Source organism: Ambystoma mexicanum, chromosome 11, assembly GCF_040938575.1.
Source record: "Ambystoma mexicanum isolate Mex_15411 chromosome 11, UKY_AmexF1_1, whole genome shotgun sequence".
Lineage (NCBI taxonomy): Eukaryota > Metazoa > Chordata > Amphibia > Caudata > Ambystomatidae > Ambystoma > Ambystoma mexicanum.
This window is the reverse complement of record NC_090934.1, coordinates 1176159854-1176181978: the sequence shown is the minus strand read 5'-3', so window position 1 is coordinate 1176181978 and position 22125 is coordinate 1176159854. Positions and strand designations below refer to the sequence as shown.

Here is a 22125-nt window from a genome sequence, read left to right as displayed (position 1 = left end):
TTTCCTGCTCCATCGCTACATTCCTTTTCATCATTCTTTTCCCTTGCTGACACATTTACCCTTTTAGCTTGTGCTCACACTACTGCTTCTCAATCTGATCCTCCTCCCTTATTCCTCAAGTATATCCTTATCTTCTTCCTTACCTTACCTCAATTATTAACTCCTCTTGTGTACATTCTTGCTTTCCTGCTGCCTTTAAGCATGCACTTATTCCTCCTATCTACAAAAAACCTTCTCTTGACTCATCTATTTCTGCTAATTTCCGTCCCATTTCTCTTTTACCTTTCATTTCTAAAAATTCCTGAATGGGTTGCCTATACCCACATAACCAGTTACCTGAACCTCCATTCTCCCCTCCCTCTGCAGTCTGGTTTTCATCCTTCTGACTCTACAGAGACTGCTCTTCTACATGTCTCAAATTCTCTTCTTACAGCCCGTCACTCCAAGCTTTTCTCTATTCTTATTCTTCGTGACATGTCAGTGGCGTTTGACACTGTGGATCACTCGCTTCTTATTTCTTCTCTTTCCACCTTGGGTATCTCAGGTTCTGCTCTCGAATGGTTCTGTTCCTACATTTTGCTACGGACCTATTCCGTAACCTGGGCTTAGTACTCCGGCCTCTTCTTTTCTCCCTTTACGCTGCTCCCCTCGCTGCCTGTATCTCTTCCTTTCATCTCTCTTTTTCTGTACGCCGATTGCAACCCAAACTTTTTCTCTTTTTCCTGATTTGATTCTGCTCTCCACTCTCTTTCACACTGTCTTTCTTCTGTTCAGAACTGGATGTCCTCTCATTTTCTACATCTCAATTCCTCAAAAACTGAGGTCCTGTAGTTTATTGCCTCTATTCCTCCCACCTACTCTCTCTCCTTTCCCCCATCTTTTCTTCTCTTTTCACCATCTGCGCGCAACTTGAGCGTTATCTTTGATCCTCCTCTCTCCTTTTCTCTTCATATTTCTTCTATTGCCAGCTCTTGTCACTACTGTAAGGAACTCATGGTGGCAACTGTAAAGAAAGACACAAGTGATCACAGTTCAAGGGTGTTTATTAAACTGTATAATGGGTGAGAAAAACACCTAATCTAAACCTAAATCTAAGATGGGAGCAAGCTACGACCATCAAATAATAATAAGGCAGTTCTAGTGGCGTCTTGTCAAATAAAAAGGGCCTATACTAAAAAACCTATTGCCAATCCTTACCACTAAATTACAAAATGGTGCGGGATAATGTTCACAAGAAAAGAAAGAAGTGTTCACCAAATGATAAGTCAGGATGGTACGGCTGGGGTCTCCTGTCCCACATTTTGTAGCACGAAAGGCGGGACTCTTGAGCACAGCACACTCCTGGGCCTCGCCAGCACAAGGTTACAGTTACTTTAAGCGATACCAGGACCTTCTGGGCCATGTCTCTTTAATGTAAAGTCTCTTCCCTTAGAAGGCCTGATGGACCAATACGCAACAAACAATAAGTGTCACGTTGGGTGATTACTCTTTGCCTTTGGACCCCCTCAACAGGGCTTCGATCCTCCTCTCAGCGTTAGCCTCCATTAGTCGGGGTCACTACAGCCTTTCAATAAAAAAAAGTAACATTCAAAAAGTCTCAATATCTTTTGAAACAACTATTCACTGTGGACATCCCTCAGCCGGGTTCACAATTGTCGCCACAGTGTTCACGGGTATATCATTGTTTACGCCCAGTTCACAGGCATTCCTCAGCCGGGTTCACATTTCCCAATTTAACAGTTCACTCAGTTTTCCTCAATGTGTCAAAGACTTTCTTGTGTATGAGAAGTTTTGCTCGACCCTCGTAGGACCACTTTGACACTTCACGCCGGTCTCTCCTAAAGTCTCTTGGTTCTCGTAGTTTCAACAAAACAACGCCAAAAAGGTTCCAGTCAGAGTCCTTAGAATGAGTGCCCCTGCGGCACCAGACCACTCTGCCTCTAGACCTTTACTGGGGTTTCTTTAAAACTCAACTACACAGTTATTTGTTCAAACAATGTTGCCGCCTGCAACATTGGGCCCAGCACAGTTCGGTTTACCATCAGTCTTCTCCGACTCACCGGCTGTGCTGAACTGTTGGAGTTTCTTGTCTCGGGAGTCAAGGACGGGACCACAGCGGCAAGTGCTTCTCCCCGCTTTGACTATCAGTGCGTGAGGGCCCTCTGTGCCGTTGACACCCGTCACACCACACACCAGCTGAACTTCCCGGTCTTATGATTTCCATCTCAGAGGCTTCGCGGGTTGGAGATGAAAAGGGGAAGGGTAGTCGTCCCTCCAGGTCTTGCCGCCTTTCTCCTCCGTTTGAACTGCCGGTCTGGAATAGCTGCTTACTCGTGCGTTCAGACGTGCTCGAAGTGTGATATCATGCTCCGCCTTTTATCCTTGTGTGGGAGGGGAAGGGCCGTTAGGTGTGCGTAGTTATTGTCCATTGCCTGACTCTGCCTGACCATTGTGTTGGGACATGCCAGGTAAACAGCTCTGGTATTATTCCGTTGTCTGTCACGGTGTATGAAAGTGTTCGTTTTGGAAACGGGGGGGGGGTGTAGAACTTCTGAATATCCCACGGGGTAAGATGGGGAAAAGGTGTTATAAGGAAGGGTCTACCACATCTCGCCCGTCGGTGTCGCACTTCCACTCCCCGACGACCCCCCCCCCATCCAGGTGATCCTCCTGCATTGGTCCACCCCCAGTAACTGGATCCAATAGCGATGGCCGTGTCCTGGCCACCTGGATGACGGATCACTGGGAACGCGCGGGGTGAGACACCTTCAGGTTTCTCACACTATGCACTTTTTAACATTCGCCAGGCTCGCCCCTCATCTTTCTTTTCATGCTATGAAATTTCTTCTTTTTCCATTAGTCTTTTCCCGCATTTACTATTGTTCATCTTTATTGCTTGGTCTTCCTGCTTCCTACCTTCTTCCTCTTCGTTCTGCTAATAATTCCTCCTTCGTCTCCTTTTATCTTTACCCCCTTGCTCTTCCATTACACCCTCCTTACTTTTGATTTCATTACTCCCTTTTGAATCTCATCTTCTTTACCACTTTCTCTCGATTCTTTTCAAATGCACTCATGGTCTGGCCCCCCTCTATCTTTCCGCCCTACTATCGTTCTATGTCCCCTTTGCGCCCCTCAAGATCACAGAATGTATTTCTTCTAACTGCTCCTAAACCTCCCTGAGCTTCTTCTCGTTTCTGTCCTTTTACTCTCCTGGCTTCCAAACACTGGAATTCTCTTCCCCTTTCACTTCGTTCCTCTTCTTCTCTATCAAACAAACCTCAAAACCTATCTCTTATCTTCTCGTCTCTTAAACTCTCTGGCTTCTCTCTCTTCTGATGTTACTTGTACCTATGTCCATATATTAGCATGATGAATTGTACTGTTTTTGATATGTTTTATTGTTCAGCGACTTTGGCGAAAGGAGCCACATAAATTCAATGAAATGAAATTAAATGAAACTTGAGGGACAATTCCTGGTGCCAGACTATTCAAGACAAACTCACCAGAAACATTGCTACTCATCAACATTCCATCAAAATACAACAGCAATTTCTGCAGAATATCAATTTCCCTCCTGAAACATTCCCTGGCAACTTAGGCTCCCCCCTCACTGTGGACCACCAGCCTATGTTTTTCTTTAGACAGGTAACAAAGTAAGGAGCTTAAAATCTTTAATGTTATGAAATCTATCTCGTGATTAGGTGAGGTCTGTCGGGCTATTCTCAAGGACTGTTTAGCTCTATTTATTCCCTGGATCACCAAAATTGCTAACGCCTCCTTTACAGACTCTTGTGTGCTGTGTCTCCTTAAGGAGGCATGGATTACACCCCTTTTGAAAAAGGAAAACCTGGATCCTGAAGCAGCCAGTAATTATCGGCCTATTGCTAATGTTCCTTCTCTACTAAAGATCCTGCATAGGTTTACCTATTTTTAGTTCCAGGAGTTCAATGACACATGCAATCTGCTTGGGGCTCATCAATCAGGCTTCTGTGCCAAACATGGAAGGAGACTGTCCTGCTTGACCTCAAGTCTAATATCGCCGGTATTGTCGGAAATGGTCACAATATGCTTTTGATGCAGTAAGATGTGTCAGCAGCTTTTGATCTAGAAGGTCATATGCTGCTGGTTAGCACATTGGTTGAAATTGTGAGATGCTCAGGGAGTGCAGCAGCGTGGATAGAGTCCTTTTTGGGGCCTCATTCTGCCAGGCTTGCCGTGGGTAAGTATCAAGCCTGCCCGCTCCTTTAACTTGTGGGGTACCACAAGGCTCCTGTTTATCACCAACCCTCTTTATCATCTATACCAGGCCTCTGTTTGACCTTTTGGACAGCCTAGCGATTATCTACGCAAATTATGCGAATGACACCCAGATTCTATTAGACTGTTCGGGTGGCTACGCCCAGAACTCCAGGCCCATCAATCTGATTTATACCTCAGTTCAATCATGGATGGCGTTGAATTCAATAGCCCTGAACGATGACAAAACTGAACTCCTAATTGTACAATCAAGTCCTCTGCTAAGAAAGCTGTACTCCTGGTGTAAGTCAGTTTGTGATAGCTGGCTGTACTATTACAGTGCCCCCCCCATGTCAAAACACTTGGCGTGTATCTGGACGCCCAGCTGTCAAAGAAGTACAGTGCTCACTTGCACTCAACCTGTGCATATACCATCAATATTCTGAAACAAATCAGACCATTATCTATCTGAACATAACAGAGCCCTGCAGGCTTCTGCTGTCATTAACTCTAAGCTGGACTATTGTAACAGTCTGTTGGTCAGTACATTGCAGTCTAACATGCATTAACTGCCAACCATTCAGAATGGGGCTGTACAGGCCATTCATGGGCTTGGCAGGCAGGATCATTTTCCCACAGCCAGAAGATCCTTTCATTGGTTGCCAGTGAACCATAGACTAAAGCGCTCACTCTGACTGATAAATGTCAGACTGGCAAAGCCCCTCAATACCCGGTCGAAAGCCTGAAAGCTGTGGCATGTAGAAGAGTGCTTCGCTCGAATGACAAAAAATGTTTGCTCAACCCAGATTTACATTGAAAAAGTTTGGGGGAGCCAGATTTGACATATAGGTCCCCAGTGTTTGGAACAAACTTCTAGCCCCACTACGGGATATTCCCTGGTTAATTCACTTCAAAGAGTGATCGAAACACATTTGTTCAATGCATAATAATAGGATTGAATGCTTCAAAAAGAATAAACGTCCTTTGGACTTAATGGTGCTCTGCATATAGCCAATCCAGAATAAGGTGGGTAGAACCCTCACATCTGGGAAGCATGTTCTGTTCTTCATCTCCGTCCAGTCATCTGCGTGTACCCCAGTCTTCCTGCCAGCTGATTCGCCCCGAACAGCAATGTCAGGGGTTAGACTAGCAAAGGACATGGTCCTGTCCTTCAGAGGCCACGAGGGATTTTGCCAACAATTGTATTTTTATCTGAAAGCACCCTTCTTGTGCAAAGCATGGCTAGAGACATGGCTCTGTCCTTCATAATAGAACTACAGAAGGCCTGCATTTTGTATTTTGCAGTGTTCGCTGCTATCTATATTTTTTGTAATGCGAGTACATCAACTTCCTTTGTGAAGAGGGCCTGCATAGCGGTTAACAGACATTGTTTACACAAACAGAAGGTGCTGTTCCAGGCTCAAGGTCAGTGGCTCGCAGCCCAGACTTTTAGAAAATACTCTAATTTACTTCATCACAACATGGAAAAGCAAATCGCACAGCTTGCATTTCACTAAATATAAAAGTGTCACGCTCTGCATTATAGCAAGGAGGCCTGCATTTTGCTCAATATTAAACTGTTTTCATCGAACAGCATAGAAGGCCTGGTCTGTGACTCAGATCACAGGCCATATTAAGCATGGCTAATATGGGCAGACATAGAAAAAACATGCCACCCCCCTCCCCCAATGAGGCACAGAACAGGCCATGGAGGCTTCATAGGAATCATGGCAATAAGAGTGAAGAGGCAAAAGAGCAGGTAAAACATTGCAGAACGCTTATCTGCTAAAATGTGTTCACTTAGAATCTTCACAATTTACTAAATGTTAAAACAAACATTTCTTCTTGAAATGAGCCAGCCGCAGCAGGTACTGGTCAGCAGATAATCCTCAGCCACTGATGATTGCTGACGAATTAGGGATGAGTAGATGTTCGGCACACAAAGTTCCAAACAGTTTTCTTCTGTTAGTCTGGATACAGTTATGGTGCAAGGACAAGTTCACAGCTACTTGACACGATGAAGCAAATGTGATGAACAGGATCAGGATGAACCCAGCTACAAGGATGTAGAGCACAGGTGTGATCCCTGTGCCTAAGTTCCAAAGAAGTCCAAATAGCATTTCAATGGATTGAAGGAAACAACTGCATTCGCCAGCCAGTATGTGGAGCTCAGGAAGGAGCCCTCCTTAGTTGGAGCAGATCTTTCCAAGTGGACATTAATCTTCTTTTGGCCATTCTGGCATTCTTCCATTGCACTCCCTGATGCTTTTACAAATGTCACTGTGGTGCTAGTGATGCATATTTACAAATTCAGGAGATAAGCCAGGTGCGAGAATTCCAGTGGTTATAGCTTCACATCAGGCCAGTCAAATTGCACTATCTCAATCCTCACTGGTAGATTTAGATTGAACTGCAGCAGTCCACCATGTTTGAGACAGTGATCAAGCTGGAAATCCCCACAGGCACACCACATCATGAAGCATTGAACTGTACAATGTAGGATCCATTTGGCATTAGCAAAGCTTTGCTACTGCAGGTTCACATTCAAATTGCACCCAACATGCATGTGGTTGAGGTTGGATTATGCTTACATGGGCCGATTTTGATGAATGTCCTGGCATCTTATATGGGGTTACCCACACAGCTTTTCAGGGAATACAGTTGTACAGTAGAGTCCTCACAATTCACAGAGGTATGGTTGTATGACAGCTCAGAGAGTTTGTATCCATTGCTTCTCCACTTAATGCATGATGTCCCCGGACTGCATTTCTTCACACAAAAGAGGTGTTACTGCTGGCACAGGAATATTCAGGATCCCATGCAGTGTCCATGACAATTAGTCACTGTCCACCACCAATATTCTGTAGGCTTGTCTCTTGAGTACACTCAGCAAGGTGTAGACTGACTCTGAATGGCCTTTCTCTGATCTTGACCTTATAGACTCTGTTCCGTCAGCTGCTCCAGCCATAGTTTGGTAGACCAGACTGGAACACCTGTCTGTGATCTTCAGAAGTTCAATGATTGCTTATTGTTCGTCCTATAAAAGTCTTCTTGGATAATATGCACCATATCCATTACCACATCTCTTCAGCAGGTGCAATTACCCATCACATATCATATTTCCTCGCAAGTGCAGCACTGCTTATCACTTGATGGAGCCTTTCGTCAGCAAAATCTTTGGCGTTGAGATTTTCTGCCGAAAGCGATTATTAGTTTGGATCCTGCACACAAGGGATCGTAAACCCTCGAAGAAAAGCAGAGCTCGAAACACGTGTCGGCTGGTCTAAACAAGATTAACTTTGTTCAGTTACATTAAATAACTTTGAGGACACACGGGCAGTGTGATTGTATCATTCAGTGTTTTCGTTTAAAATTGCTGGAGGCCAGAGCAGAGGCTTCATGACCGGATACATTCACCCACTTCAAGCGCGTCTATGATCGGATTGTAGGTCATTAATGCCATTGTATAAGCGTTTGGCTTCCATTTCTCTTCTGCTCTTTGGATACTTACTCCGTTATATATCCTCTGTGCCGTCCCTATTCTCAAGCCTTAAATGCCATTCCCTTTCCTTCATAGGCTTCTAGGGATTTTGCCAACAATTGCATTGTCAACGACAGCACTGTTCTCTTGCAAAGACTAGCGAAGGACATGATCCTGTGCTTCAGAGGCCACTAGGTATTTTACCAACAATTGTATTTCCAACTGAAAGCATAATTCACATACACAGCATGGACATACAACAGGGGCAAACTTTTTAAAGTCTGCAAGGAGCTGGCCAACTCTACTGCACCCACCCAGGCCATTTGCTCGGCCTTGGACACACATTTCACCATCAAAACACAGGACATCCTGTCCACTCTCTCTTGCGCTCCCCCTCCTGCATCAACATCTCTTGGGCCCCCTTCAGCCGCCCCCACTCTGCCCCTTTTCTCTCCTCCCTCTCCCCTGTCACACCCGATGAGGTCTCTAGACTAGTCCGGTCTATGAAACTCTCCAAACAGATGGACCCATGCCCCTCCAAAACCATCAAGGACAATATTGACACTCTTGTTCCAGCCTTGGCCGACCTCTGCAATCTCTCTTTTGCCACTGGAGTTTTCCCCTCTCCTCTCAAGCACTCTCAGTGAACCCTCTGCTCAAAAAACCCTCTGCCGACCCATCTATTCTGGCAAACTATTGCCTGATCTCCATCACCCCTTTCCTGGGAAAACTCCTGGAGAAACTGGCTATCGCCTAATTTACCCTTCACACTGAATATGTTGACTGTCTCCATGACCATCAGTCTGGCTTTAGAGCATCCAGAGGCACAGAAACGGCTCTCCTTCCGGCAGAGGGCCTCCATAGCGGTTAACGGACATTGTTTACACAATCAGAAGGTGCTGTTCCAGGCTGAAGGTCATTGGCTCACAGCCCAGACTTTTAGAAAAATGTACTTCATCGCAACATGAAAAAGCAAATCACGTGGCTTGCATTTCACTAAATATAAAATGGTTTACTTTGCGCTGTGAATTATAGCAAGGAGGCCTGCAGTTCACTTAATATTAAACTGTTTTCATCGCACAGTGTAGAAGGACTGGTCTGCGACTCAGATCACAGGCCATATTAAGTATGGGTACACATAGAAGATACATATCAACATTGATGAGAATCTCTTTTACATTCATTTGTATAGAGCAGGGCTTAGTATCGAAGAGTTAGGGAAGGATTAGGTATTTGTGAATCAAAAGAGAAAATAAACCTTTTTTAAAATCACATCTGCCTGTCCATCTCCTGATTCTGGCCTACCACAGGGGGTGAACATTTTAAGTTGAACGCTGCCAATCAGGCATAAATAGTTGCCCTTTACGTGCAGACAACATACCATTTCTTACTTGGCAAGAGTGAATCATCACTCACAAATGGCTAGGGAACAGTACAATAGTTTTTGAGACCTGACTTTAAAATACGCTATGTTACATTTACTAGGGAGAAGACTTGGAATTATGTTCCTTGGAAGTGCCTTAAAAGTCACTGCTGAAACAAAAGACATTGTAAGTATACAAATAAAAACAAAACACCTTGCAGTGGAATATGTTAGCAAAATGGTAAAAATAACATTGTAGACTGAGTGCAATTTAATTTATAGACACAATTATACTGAGTTTGAATGTTAGAAACGAAATGTTTGCTTACTCATATTCTGCACTTGAATTTAAACAAAACAGTGGCATTTACTTAACTCCCAATTCCAATTGTTTTATACTCCTGGTGAAACGGCCCATGTACATGGCCAAAGTGCATGAAGAAAGACATTTTCAGAGTGTTCATGGAGATATTGTTGAGGTGTGATATGCTGAAAATAATTGTATTTACAGAAATCCCTCTCTATGGGGAACAAAAGTAATTTATTTTGTTGGAGAAATAGTGCTTCATCAAATGAATTTCTGTTTATATGTTTTTTTAAATGTATATATGAAACTTAAGTATGCTGTTAAAGTGGTATCCCAGATTTGGGCCTTTTCTGCAGCTAATTGTATGTTTTCATTGTTGCAATACACATGTTGTTCACCTTGAAGATGAACTTGAATTATTTGTGTATGCGTAAGGCAACAGCTCCCTCTAGCGGTGGTAACAGGCGAAGCAGGCGCTTGACTGCTTCCAACAAACATACAGCTGGCCTTTTATGATATAGTATGATAAGATGAATGAGCACTGCTGAACAGCTATGCCAGAATTAAGAAAAAGTAAACATCATTCATTATCGTAAACATCATTCATTATCAATCAGGCATTGAACTATGTCCATAAAGCTACATACCTCAAGTAAATATCTGAGTGAATATGGCAGGAGATTTCTCACTGTCAGAGGTGGATATAGGTGAATTATGTATGCTGGATCCCAGTCTTTTTCACCATGACTAGCAATAAAGGTGATTTGATCAGGTACGGCAGTGCAATTCACTATCAGAGGTAAAAAGTTTGCTTCAGTCGATGGGCACTGCAACATACATCTCACTTCATTACTCCTGTGAAGCTCCTCCTTCCAGGTGATATACGTAGTAGAATGACAGTACTGCCCTTGGAGGACTCCCACCGGTTTAATGAACAGTTTGCATCTTTAAAAATAATAGAAAAGTGAAATAATTTCAATTGGTTTAAAGGTCATTACAAAATAAATATTTAGTGCAACTATTTATCTTTGGATTTAAAATGTTGACATAACATAGCACTATTTCTTTAAAAAGATCTACATAAAATAACGAGCTATGCACCTTTGATTAATTTCTCTCCAGTGGATATAATTCCTCCAAACGATTCCTCATCTTTGAAATATTTTCTAGGAGTACTCCGCCAAAACAATTATTTACAGCCATAAGGTTGCACTGTGCCAAGCACAGCAGACTTCGCCAGGGTGTGTTGCCTCTATATAGACTGGAAGCAATGTCCTCGGAACATATATGGAGCTGCAGTCATCCTGTTGCCTATGTTACCATTTCCCCCCCCGTGAAACAGTAAGGGATGGCAGAACTGTCAGAAAACATAAATTACAATTTGCTTCACAAGCAGTCTTTACAGGGGTAGGCGGCAGGGCATTGAGGAATCTGTAGGAGGAACATTAATAAAGATGAGCAAGTTGTTATACATTTCTCCCACATTTTTTACATCTTTAAAATTACTTGTTAAGTTATCCTACACTGATACGGCGAAAAGAAGAGTACAAAGATGACAACAATATAAACTAATTAGACCACACAAGCACCAGCTCCAGCCCAGCCAAAGTGTTGAGGTGGTAATACATTGTAGATGTATGTAGGGATGCCCATGGGGCATCCTCTATCTGAAAGGCAGTGGGCGCTGCCCCTGACCTCTAGTTTAATCGCTCCTTTGGTCTTCAGGTACATCTTTGTAAGCCAACTTAGTGCATGATTTCATGCATTGGTTGTACTGGCGGGAATTCATATGTTTAGCGATGGCATGGCCTTTCCCAGGCAATAGAAAGTATGGCAAGTTAAATGAACTCCCTATTAAAAGTGAATGCTGAGAAACCCAAAGCCCAGTAGAGACATAGTGAACGCTGAGAAACCCAAAGGTCTGAGAGAAGACCCAGGACTGAATGCTACAAGAAGATGAATCCTGAGAAGAGAAACCTGAGAATGCTGAAACTTAGAAGAGGTCCTGCGGGGCATCAGGAAAAGAGGACAACCAAAGAAGGGTTCAGACTGCGAGTTTTCCCTCGAAGAGCATTCCCAGGAAAACCTGTCTGTTCTGATCTGTTATGTACAAGAGCTGGACATTTAAGTATATGTTTTGTGACTACTTTTGCTTGCCCAAGAATTTGAATATTTGTGTTCTAGCTTAAGGTTAGCTGTAAGGCTGTGGTCTCACTAAGATTAGGAACTTAACTTTCTGTTGGCCACTTCTTTGGAAATTATTTGGTAGACTAGAATGTCCCTTGAGGGACAGGTATTCTTAAGATGAGCTAAGAACTATATTACTTGGACAATCTTTCTTGGAGGTGTTGAAGACCTGGAGAAAAAGCACTATGTCTAGACCCATTCCTGATACTGTTTGCCTTAGTAACATCTTTATTTGTAGCGATTTCACTAGTTCCTCTTGCCTTACATAATATCAAATAAAACCATTCTTTTTTAACCACATTATCTGGTGTTCCGTTTGTCACTGTTTTGCTGTACCAAAAGTGGTGTCAGAAGTGAATTATCAAGATCTGTCACACTGACTCAAACTTCGTGACACCCTATCGAAACATTCTGAAGATCATCAGAACATCCCTGATGTTAAATTGCCAATTCAGGTTTCGACAGGCTCAGCCGGCTTAGAATTGTTCAGCATAGAGAAGACCATTCTGTGAGGAGGTAGGGTATCTTAAGAACTGGATTTGAAATCCAGCTCCCTTTCGCGAGACATATGGTAAGATAGCACCAAAGTCCAGCTTGGCCATCCTACGTTTGACAGATGTTAAAGCATGATTCATAGATGCCAACCGCAGGAGGGAAGTCCAAGTGATCCCTGCCAATGATGCAGTAGATCGGCGAGGTCATTGAGAAATCCAGGATAGAGGAGGTAACCACCTTAGAGAACAACGTGTGAGTACCTGGTGTCTTCAGCTCCACTACAAAACTGCAAACCCTCATAGATGTTGACGCAGATCCTTCCTCCTCTGGGAAGGAGTTAAACTACTTTGATACAGCCTCTCTCAGTTTTTCCAGTGCCCAATAGAATGACCCTTTTTTTGGGATGCCTTTAGACGGGTCATCCCAGAGTCGGTAGGAACTGAGCTATATAGGCCATATTTCATAGACAAAAATAGGTTACTCTAGAGGGTCCAGAAAAACTTGAAGGGTGACAGAAGGACATGTTACTAACTGTTGGTACTGATCCTTTTCATGAGGTCATGCAGATGGCCCATTCCGATGTCACTGCAGGACACGAGGGAGTAAACAAAATGCAGGATCACATTAATTCTAGACTTCACTGGGTAAGGGTTTACCATCACAAAATTGCGGGTCTGGCCCCATTTGCCAGAAGGCCTAATACAATTCAGTCCCAAAGGCACCCTTGCAGCATTTACCTATTATCAAAGTCCTATTTTCTCGTATAGCCATGGACATAGGGGGGTTCCATAGTACCATACATGCAAGGGAACAAGTATACACCTTTTTTTACTTTTATTGAGTTTCACATATAACAGAAGGTGTAAGTTACTTACCTGTAACTCTTGTTCTCCAGCATGGGCTTGGCATGGATTCACATGCTCATGAATATTCCCAGTCATCAGGCTGGGAATCCTTGATAAAAGAAAAAATAGTTTCACTTTCGCTTGAAAACGTATTTCTTCTCTAAACCAATCACTGTCCTCTGGGTCTTACTGCCCCCATCCAATGACCGTCTTTTCCCTAAGCTCCACCCCTGGTGGCCATCTTCAGATTCGGTAAGGAAGTAAAGTGGCAGTATAAATCAAGAAGAGCCATAGAAGGGAAGGAGGGAGGGTTTGTATGTCAATCCATGCAAGACCCATGCTGGAGAACAAGAGTTACAGGTAAGTAACTTAAACCTTCTTTTTTTTTATTATTTACTGTGTGCTACAGTTTAACAAAAAACTTTAAAAACATTTAAATAAGAAAGAAAAGGAGAAGAATAAGAGAGAGAAAAAGAAAAAGAAAAGAAAGAACTTAGTACAGAATCCACATCAACACAACAATTAAAAACTGCCAACCATTTTGCAGAACAACACGTAAAATGTATATATTCCAAAAAGGTTTGTCATAATAAATAAAATAAAAATGCACTTGATCAATTATCTATGAATTCACATTTGCAAAAAAGAAAACGAGTGTTCATTCGTACAATGTAATCCCAGAAATGCATCGTTATTGATTAGATTGATCTCAAAGAGGGGCAAACACTTCTTCCAAAAATATAACCATCGGGATAATCAGAGAAATTTGCTCCTCAGACCGGATCAACGCCCATCCCTCATGCCGATTAGGAGTCGAGACATCCCAAGAAGTTTACTCAGATGACGATTCCTCATTTCTTTCACACCTCGACACTCCAAGACTACATGTTGTAGTGTTTCAGCTACCCAAGCTATTTGACAAAATCTGCAATTTGGGTAACTACTACCCCACTGTCTCCTTACCAACAGAATTTCCTTTGTGGGGTACAGGTTTAATCAAAATCTCAATAATTTTGCAAGGTACTGGCTACACCGGAATCTCCTCAGGTATTTTGGGAGAACATCTCTCTTGCGAGATTCCCCTAGAGTAACAGGGAATAAGGGAAAACTTGCTGTTTGTTCACAAGTTACACACCAGTCCTTCCTCCGCAATGTTTTTTTAATTAGCATAGGGTTCTAGACCAACATTTCCTCATTCACGTCCAGTTCAATTAGGACAGCTAAGCAGGATGCTTTTCATTTTTCCAATGTTCGTTTATTCCCCTTTACAATTGCATCCCTCAGAATTTGTAAGCCTCTTGCGGAATCATCGAGTATACATTTCGGAAAAAGGGAGAGTGATTTCCAGGTTACCATAGCCTCAAGATAAAGTAGCGCTAGTTTGTATCTGATGACCTGGACGGGGAGCAACCCCCACATCCCCCTCCCGGCAACCGCAAAACTTTCCTTCAAAAAAGGGCTTCAAGTTTCAGCCATATTTTGTGGGGGTTGTACAGGGCACAGTCGGCACCGTAGGTCACTATCGGTACCACCTTTTGACAGTAGAAAATAATTAGCGGGACCAAGGTGAATTCGCTAAACCTCTTTAAAAGCACCAATCCCTATCCCGCCAAACTTCATATTTCACCCATAGTGACTCTACTCTCGGTGCATCATTCGCGCTAGAGTTTAACAACATTCTCAAGTATGTGAATGTCTCTACTTTCAAGAGGCGTTCCCCTGCAAGAAACCAGTTCCTCTGCCTCCGTCTCTTACCCCGTAGTGTCTGCTTTATTAAAATCCTAGATTTGGACGCATTTATAGTTAACCCGTTATCTGCCACATACGAGTTCAGTGCATCCAATTTCCTTCGAAGGCCCAATGTGGTTTGGTCGCGAAGGACCAAATAATCTGCATACACGATATGACCAATCGATTGTCCATTTGCCCCTTAATTTTTGGTGGCAATCCCCTCACTGTATTCAATGTGTTCCCAATGTCAGAAACAAAACTATTGAACAAGGCAGGAGCAAGCGGACACCTCTGTTTCAGGCTGCTTGATGTTCTTATAGAACTAAAGAGAAGGCCTGCACCGTTCAACCAGACCCTTCAGGAGGTTCCCACATGTAGAGCCCAGATCGCAGAGACAAGATCTATCGGACAGTCCCACCAGACCAGTTTCTCCCATAAGTCCAGTCAATTAACAGAATCGAAGGCCTGTGCCAAATCTATAAATGCCAGATAGATATTCCTGCTCTTTGTCTGAGCTTGGGCCTTCAAGACATTAAGTAACAGAATGTTGCAACCAGTCCTCATTCCTCACACAAAACCTGACTGGAATGGATTGAAATGGCCCTTTTTTAAGGCCCATTCCTCTAATCTCTTCAGGAGTATGCCTGCAAAGAGCTTCCCAATCACGTCCAGAAGAGAGATTGGTCTATAATTTCTTGGGTCTTCCCTGTCCCCTTTCTTAAAGATTGGGACCATGATCGATAATTTCCATGTGCTGGGGACCAAGATTTGAGTGAACAAGCCCGCTATAAATTCTGACCACAAGACAGGATTTTTTTTTGCATAATTGTGATCCCGTCGGGCCCTGGCATCCTTGAATTACTTGCCCTTTTTATGCACATAAGGATCTCTGTTTTGTCAAACTCAATGGACAAGCCACCTCTTATCTCAGTGTTTTCAGTTCTTAGTGGGCTACAGGCATAATGGCTCAACCATGCATGTTCTGAAACAGCATTCAATTGAACCACCTGCTGTGAAGACCCAGTTGAGTTTATCAGTTTCCAAATCACTCTGCAATAACATGACCCTCATGGGCTTTGTCCAGTTCCTATATATTTGGCGCCAGGCCTTCAGGTGTCTCACCATTTCTTCACCTGATGTTAAAGGTGAAGTCTTAATTCTCTTTATGTCGCACCTTAGGGAACGTTTAGCCAACACTGTTGCTCTGTCATAGACATGCTTCTCAAGAAGTCCCTAGAGTTATTCACACCCACCTTTTCCTCAAATTCTGCTAGGAGTTTAGCGCTTCATTGGACACCTCGAATTTCTCTGTTAGGCACACGATTTTGGTGGGGTTCAATCTAAGTCTGTTGCAACCTTGAGAAACCTCAAGGTCGCCTGGACCCCATATCTTTTTTTGCTTGTGTTCCAGTACACCAAACCATTTTCAAGATGTTGTGATCACTACTATCTGTGTCAAGAACCTCCAGGGTATCTACCTGTGGAAAAAGGTTGCTTGAGACGTAGATATGGTCAATGGTGGAAGTGGGGGCATCTCTCTTCCAAGTTGCTTTATTGGTATATCACCTGGAACATGTCAATTCAAGATGTGCCAATCCTTTAAGTCCTCCTCTTCCAACCATAGGTGCTCTCTTTCGCTCAACACCGTCTGGTTTTGTCTCCTATTTCAACCATAACCTTCATTGGCTCCCGAGCAAGGCATGTTGAAATCCCCACATATAATAACAACGTACTCTGGGGCCAACTCAGTGCATTCATCCAACATGTTTTGAAAATAATTTAGGAAAACCTGGTGGGGGATGGCTTCTGGTTGCCAGCAAACGTTGCATAGTAACAAAACAGTTTGCCTAATGCTTGGAGTTTGCAGAAACCTAATCTAAAGAGCCTGAGTGAATAGATTGGGGTTGAACAGAGTCATTACTCGCAAACCCAGGCTTGATCGTACAGCAATTAGCAAACCAGAAACCAGCCTTCCCTTTGACCCTTTTTTGCTGGATTCAAAAAGACAGAATAACCATCCAAATAGGTTTCTTTTTACAAGGCAGGTTTCCTGGAAACACAAAATGTCAAATGATTCAAAAGCACAATCCCTTTCCCAAACAAATGTGCCAAACCTTGCGTGTTCCAAGAGCACAGTAACTTAAACCTTCTCCAGCATGGGGTCTGGCATGGAGTCACATGCTCATGAATAAAGATTACACAGCAATACAATTACACAGCCGTGGCAAGCCACAACAGAAGTAAAACACTCACCCCTAGAACAGACTCACCTCAAGTGAACAGGTTGCGTAGCACTGCTTGCCAGACCCAGGACTCCTCCCTGGAATCCCTGTGGATGCTGTAAAAATTCATGAAGGTGTGCGTGTACCTCCATGTAGCAGAGAGAAATGCTGTAGTTGCAGTGATAGCTCTGGTAAAGTGGGCTCTCGGCTGACCAGGAAGTGGTCTGTTAGCCAGACGATGACAGTGCATGATGCAGCCACAGAGCCACCTGGAGATGGAAGCCTTAAACAAGGCCTTTCTATGATTCACAGGTGCAAAGTTGACGACAACTGAGAAGTCTTCCAAAAACTCTGTGTGTGCCACGCAAAACTTGAAGGCACGAGCAACATCCAGCGAATGCAAGGTCCTTTCCGCTGGAGACGATGAATTTGGGAAGAAGAAAGGCAAAACCAAGGGCTTGTTGAGGTGGAACTCCAATGGTACCTTAGGCCTGAAGGTGGAGTGTGTACGCAGTACCACCCTGGTAGAGTGGAAGGACAAGTAATGCTGCTTGAAGGACAGTGCCTGGATCTCCCCGACCCACCTGGCTAAAGTTATCGCCACAAGAACGCCGTCTTCCACAAGAGAAAATTGAGCCGGGCTAGATGTATTGCCTCAAAATGTGCCCCCATGAGCTTAGTCAAGACCACATTAAGTTGCCAAGCTGAGGCAGGAGCCTTCACCAGCGGAAAAGTCCTGAGGAGGCCCTTGAGGAACTCCTTGACAAGCCTGTGCGACCACAGGGAAGGCCTACCAGGTGTCCTGGTGTTAATGGGATATGTCGGCCAAGTGAACCTTGATGGATATGTGAGCCAGACCTTGCCTTGGCCAAGGAAGCCCAGCGAGTCAAGGGTGGCTGTTGTGAGCCGCGGGAGAGTTGCACTGTTGGAATCCTGTTCTTGCCAAGCCCCACCCCCAGCATTCAAAATGCCTACCCGGGACCCAGAGAGATGAAGCCCGGCAGGTTAAGGGTGGCTGTTGTGATCCACGGACTGTTAGGCGTAGCGGGCTGCACGGACCACAAACCCAACACTCTAGGCTTGCTTTACTTCAAGATCAGCGGAACTATGGAGAAAGCCAATCACTTGCAGTGGCAGTCAGAGTTGAAGTGCAAGTAAGGTGACTCTACATCTCCCATTGGTTGGCTTTTGTTGGCCTTCTGCTGTCCCAGTTGATTCTCGGTTTCCAGCAAAGGCAGCCGACATTTGGCATCTTAGCGGTGTTACTGTACTACAAGCGGCGGCTGTGAGCACGACTCGGCTGGGCACGAGGGGATACTTGGACAGCTTTTCCCCCCTTCTGAGGGCCCGAATCTATCTCCTCCTCAACCGAAACCCAACGATATCAGTCCTACGGATAATGACCCATCTATCACAATTGAATCCTCTTCACATTCGAATGTAGAGCTACCGCTCTATGACATCTTCTGCCGTCCATCTCAAAAGATGCGCAGGAAAAAAAAGACGAAATCGCAAACGAACAGCTGAGTGGAATACTGAATTAAACATGACCACTGATCATAGCAAACCAAAAAAATCAAAGAACATGCCAGTCGCAAAGAAAAACAAAACATCTAGAACCAAAGCATTCGTAGCAAACTTATCAACATTGCATACCGAGGATAAAACCTGCCCAACTGCAGCACATCTGTCACCCGCCGAAGTCGTTGCAGCAGTTGGCCACTTCCCATTGACTGAGCTGGCTGGTGTCTCTGGTAAGACACTTAAAGCTCCTGTTTTTCCTTCTGTTATCAATTCTGACTCAAAAGTTATTTGCTCTAATCCTGAGAAGTCAATCTCACAAGAGGAATTGATGAATTTATCTGTCTATTCCCACAACAATGAGGTAATTGCTGATGCTGTTCACCAAAGCTTACATGAACCCAACCCAATCCAATTAATACATAGCCCTATGTTTTGTGTGAATCTAAATCATATTGGGACTTCCTTTAAAACTCTACAACAGAAAAGAAATTAGTTAATCAGAAGAGCACCCTTTACAACGTCTCCCATACCCACAGCACCTGAACAGACTGAGAATAGTTTTCCATCTCCTCAATCGATCACCATGGCCCCCACTGGTCTAGCTCCCGAGTCCCGGCACCCAGCTCCAAGTGAGAATCTTGACCCTGTGGAGAACTTACAAGATGTCACCCTAAGAATTAAAATGATTGACAGAATATATTCCAATCCATTCCCAAGCAGAGTTACTTTACTAACTGTGTTTCAGTGCATTCCGGGCCTTCGGCACATTAACTCTGACGATATTCAGCGAGTCTCCTACCCCAAAGCAGCATACCAAGACACTGTTGATATTGAAAACTTCTAATAATTAAGAATTACATCTGGCAACAGAGACAACTTCTCCACGAAAAGGGCTTAGAAATAGCAAACCAACCAAAGCCGAGTCAATCGATCGCGTCCACTGCTTCGAAGTCCTTGCCAAGGGCGGACAAACTCGCTGACAACAGCAATAAAGGGGGGTGAACGCCTGTTGCAACTGTAATCAGACCGCAGTAACCACGGTCCCCACTCCAATCTCTAAATGGACCTGGTTATAAGTTGCTACTTCTAAAACAGTGAATAACCATTAGCTACAGGGATCAACTACACTACGCAAATGCTCAATGGCCTCGTGGAATACACAAGGCTTTTCGTACCTATTGAATATAAAAAACACTCAATTAACTCTCCATGATGTAGTCTTACTACAAGAGACCTGGATGACCTCAGCCCCTATGTGGCCGGATCACCAGGTTCTTGTGGTCCCTGCTTCCAAACCAGCTAAGGGAAGATTGGCCGCTGGTTTACTAATTGCGACTCGTCTTGACTCACAACTATACATGGAAGCTTTACCATCGCCTGATCACGGAATCCAGCCTGTTATTATACGAACTAAAACCAAAAACCACCCTATTTTCCCTATGATAACAGTAATAAACATCTACTGGAATCCCTTGTCTCCAACCGAACCAGTCTTCTGTCATAAAATTGAGGAAATTCTGGACAACATCTTGTTAAATACCAACAATGCAAAGACTATCATTGCGGGCGATTTTAACATGAACTTAGTCAAACCCACCAAGGGAGGAAATAACTCTAGAGCTACCAAATGGATGTCATTGATGAATATCAGACAATTCTCAGTTCTTAACGGTAACTCTAAACGAGATTTCCCCCCTCAAGTGACCTGGTCCAGAGGGTGGTCGAATTCTGTACTTGATTACATCTTTATTTCAAGTGATGCAAATAGACTTGTACAAGAATTTGAAGTTATACCAAACACAGCAAATGATCCCAATCTTCTAGAGGTCCAGTGGCTACCCTATCTCTCTATAACTGAAGCTTATTTTCAAGGTTCCATCGGTCTAAATACAGCTAAGAATCGAATTAAATGGAACCTAAAATCTATTGAATCTTTACAAGCCAAAGTGGAAGCCACCACCAACATTGATCCAAAGTCTAGCACAAGTCTTTTATAATGAGCATATACAGATTATAGCTCAAAGTGATGGAAAGACTTGGAAGCCAAAGCTCTTTTATAAGCACAAACCAAATTTGGAATTTGCGGATTTAAAAAGAGAGCTACGAAAACCCTTAGTACAGAACGAGTGGATCAAAACTATTCAATTGAAAAACACCTACAAACAGACTCTCCAATGTAACAAAGACAACAGAAAATTAAACGAACCACAGCCGTACTTGCTACTATTTCCAGATCAAAACGTCAGATCGATATTCCTGAGAATCCGCCTGAATATTCTACCAACAAACTCTTACCTTGGAACAACAAGACAGATCGTCAAATCACAAAACTACTGTCGCTTCTGTAAAGCTGAAAATACACCAGAAACCATATAGCACCTCGTGATGGAATGTCAGTCTCTTGCACCCCAATGCAAGCACTTTGTCTCCCACTTTGATCTCGCATTGCAACAAATGAACACAGAAGAAAGATGGGCGGCCATCCTCAGTGGAAAGAATAACAAATACATATACACAATTTCCCTCTTCCTCTCCAGCATCCTTGATCTCAATGGAAGAAAGGCTTGACCCATGATAATAGACAACAGACTTTTTTTCTCCTTTTTTTTTTTTCTTCTCCAAACTATCTCACATCTGACCCACAATGATGGAAAAGTTTGACACCAAACTAAAACATAAAAAAAAAAAAAAAAAAAACCCTTAAGAACTTTATCTGGAAACGCCAACTCTGCCCTTAAATCAGCTCTAAAGAACAAATATAAAATTAAAATAAAACACATCTTTCACATCCAAAAACAAAAGGATGCAGAAACTATGATTCAGGCCTTATTGAATAAATCCGCAACGCAGATATGGCAAACTATAAACTCCACTTCCAGAAACGCTCACAAATCTACACAACTTAATGGTATCAATGAGGAAACGTGGAGAACATTTTATCAAAATTTGCTTTTCGCTGAGACCTGTGCTACAGTTCCATTTCCGGATCCACCAGATCTAACTGAACTAAAATTTGACATCCTAGACATTGTAACAATAATAAAAAAATCTAAGCTCATCTAGAGCCCCGGGCCCGGATACGCTCTCTTATTCCATTCTTAAGGCAAATTCAGAGGCTTGGGCTGGGTTGCTGAACACAATATTTCAAAGTATTATACAATCTAAGGTCATTCCCCCATCGTGGCAATCGGCCATTATTATTCCAATTTTCAAGCAAGGTGACGGAACGGATCCATGCAATTATAGACCTATTGCACTGTTCGATGTCCCGGGTAAGATCATAGCAAGACTTATTATACGTGACTTCATTAAATGGCTCATTCAACAAGATCTACTGGATCCCCACCAGTCCGGTTTCGTCCCAGGTATAGGAACTGCACTGAATCTCTTGATCATATCGACCATTAAGAATGATGCAATCAGAAATAAATACCCAATATTTGCTGCACTGGTTGATTTCAAACAAGCTTTTGAGTCGGTTTCCAGAAACATAATATGGGCCAAATTATCCAATGCAAATTGTCCTCGCTCTATTTTCTATTTTATCCACCAATTTTATACTAATACAACAATTAAAGTAAAACTAACTTCCGATGGTGTTCTGTCAGAATCCATTAAAACAAACATGGGTTTTAAAAAGGGCTGCCCATTTGCCTCTATTTTATTCAATTTTTATATCTCAGATTTTTATAAGTCTCTGTCTACCTGTCATCCGCCACCACAGCCGCAATTGG

The 22125-nt window shown here is 43.2% G+C and overlaps 1 protein-coding gene across 4 annotated transcripts in view; it reads right to left on the bottom strand.

Moving 5' to 3' along the window:
• The window catches only part of VPS13C (vacuolar protein sorting 13 homolog C), a 5236720-nt gene that overhangs the window by 1743168 nt on the left and 3471427 nt on the right, over positions 1-22125 (bottom strand). For all 4 annotated transcript variants that reach the window (XM_069624493.1, XM_069624490.1, XM_069624491.1 and 1 more), the window contains one exon: positions 10035-10332. In XM_069624493.1, the coding sequence (XP_069480594.1) occupies positions 10035-10332 (298 nt within the window). The remainder of the gene's footprint in view (positions 1-10034; positions 10333-22125) is intronic.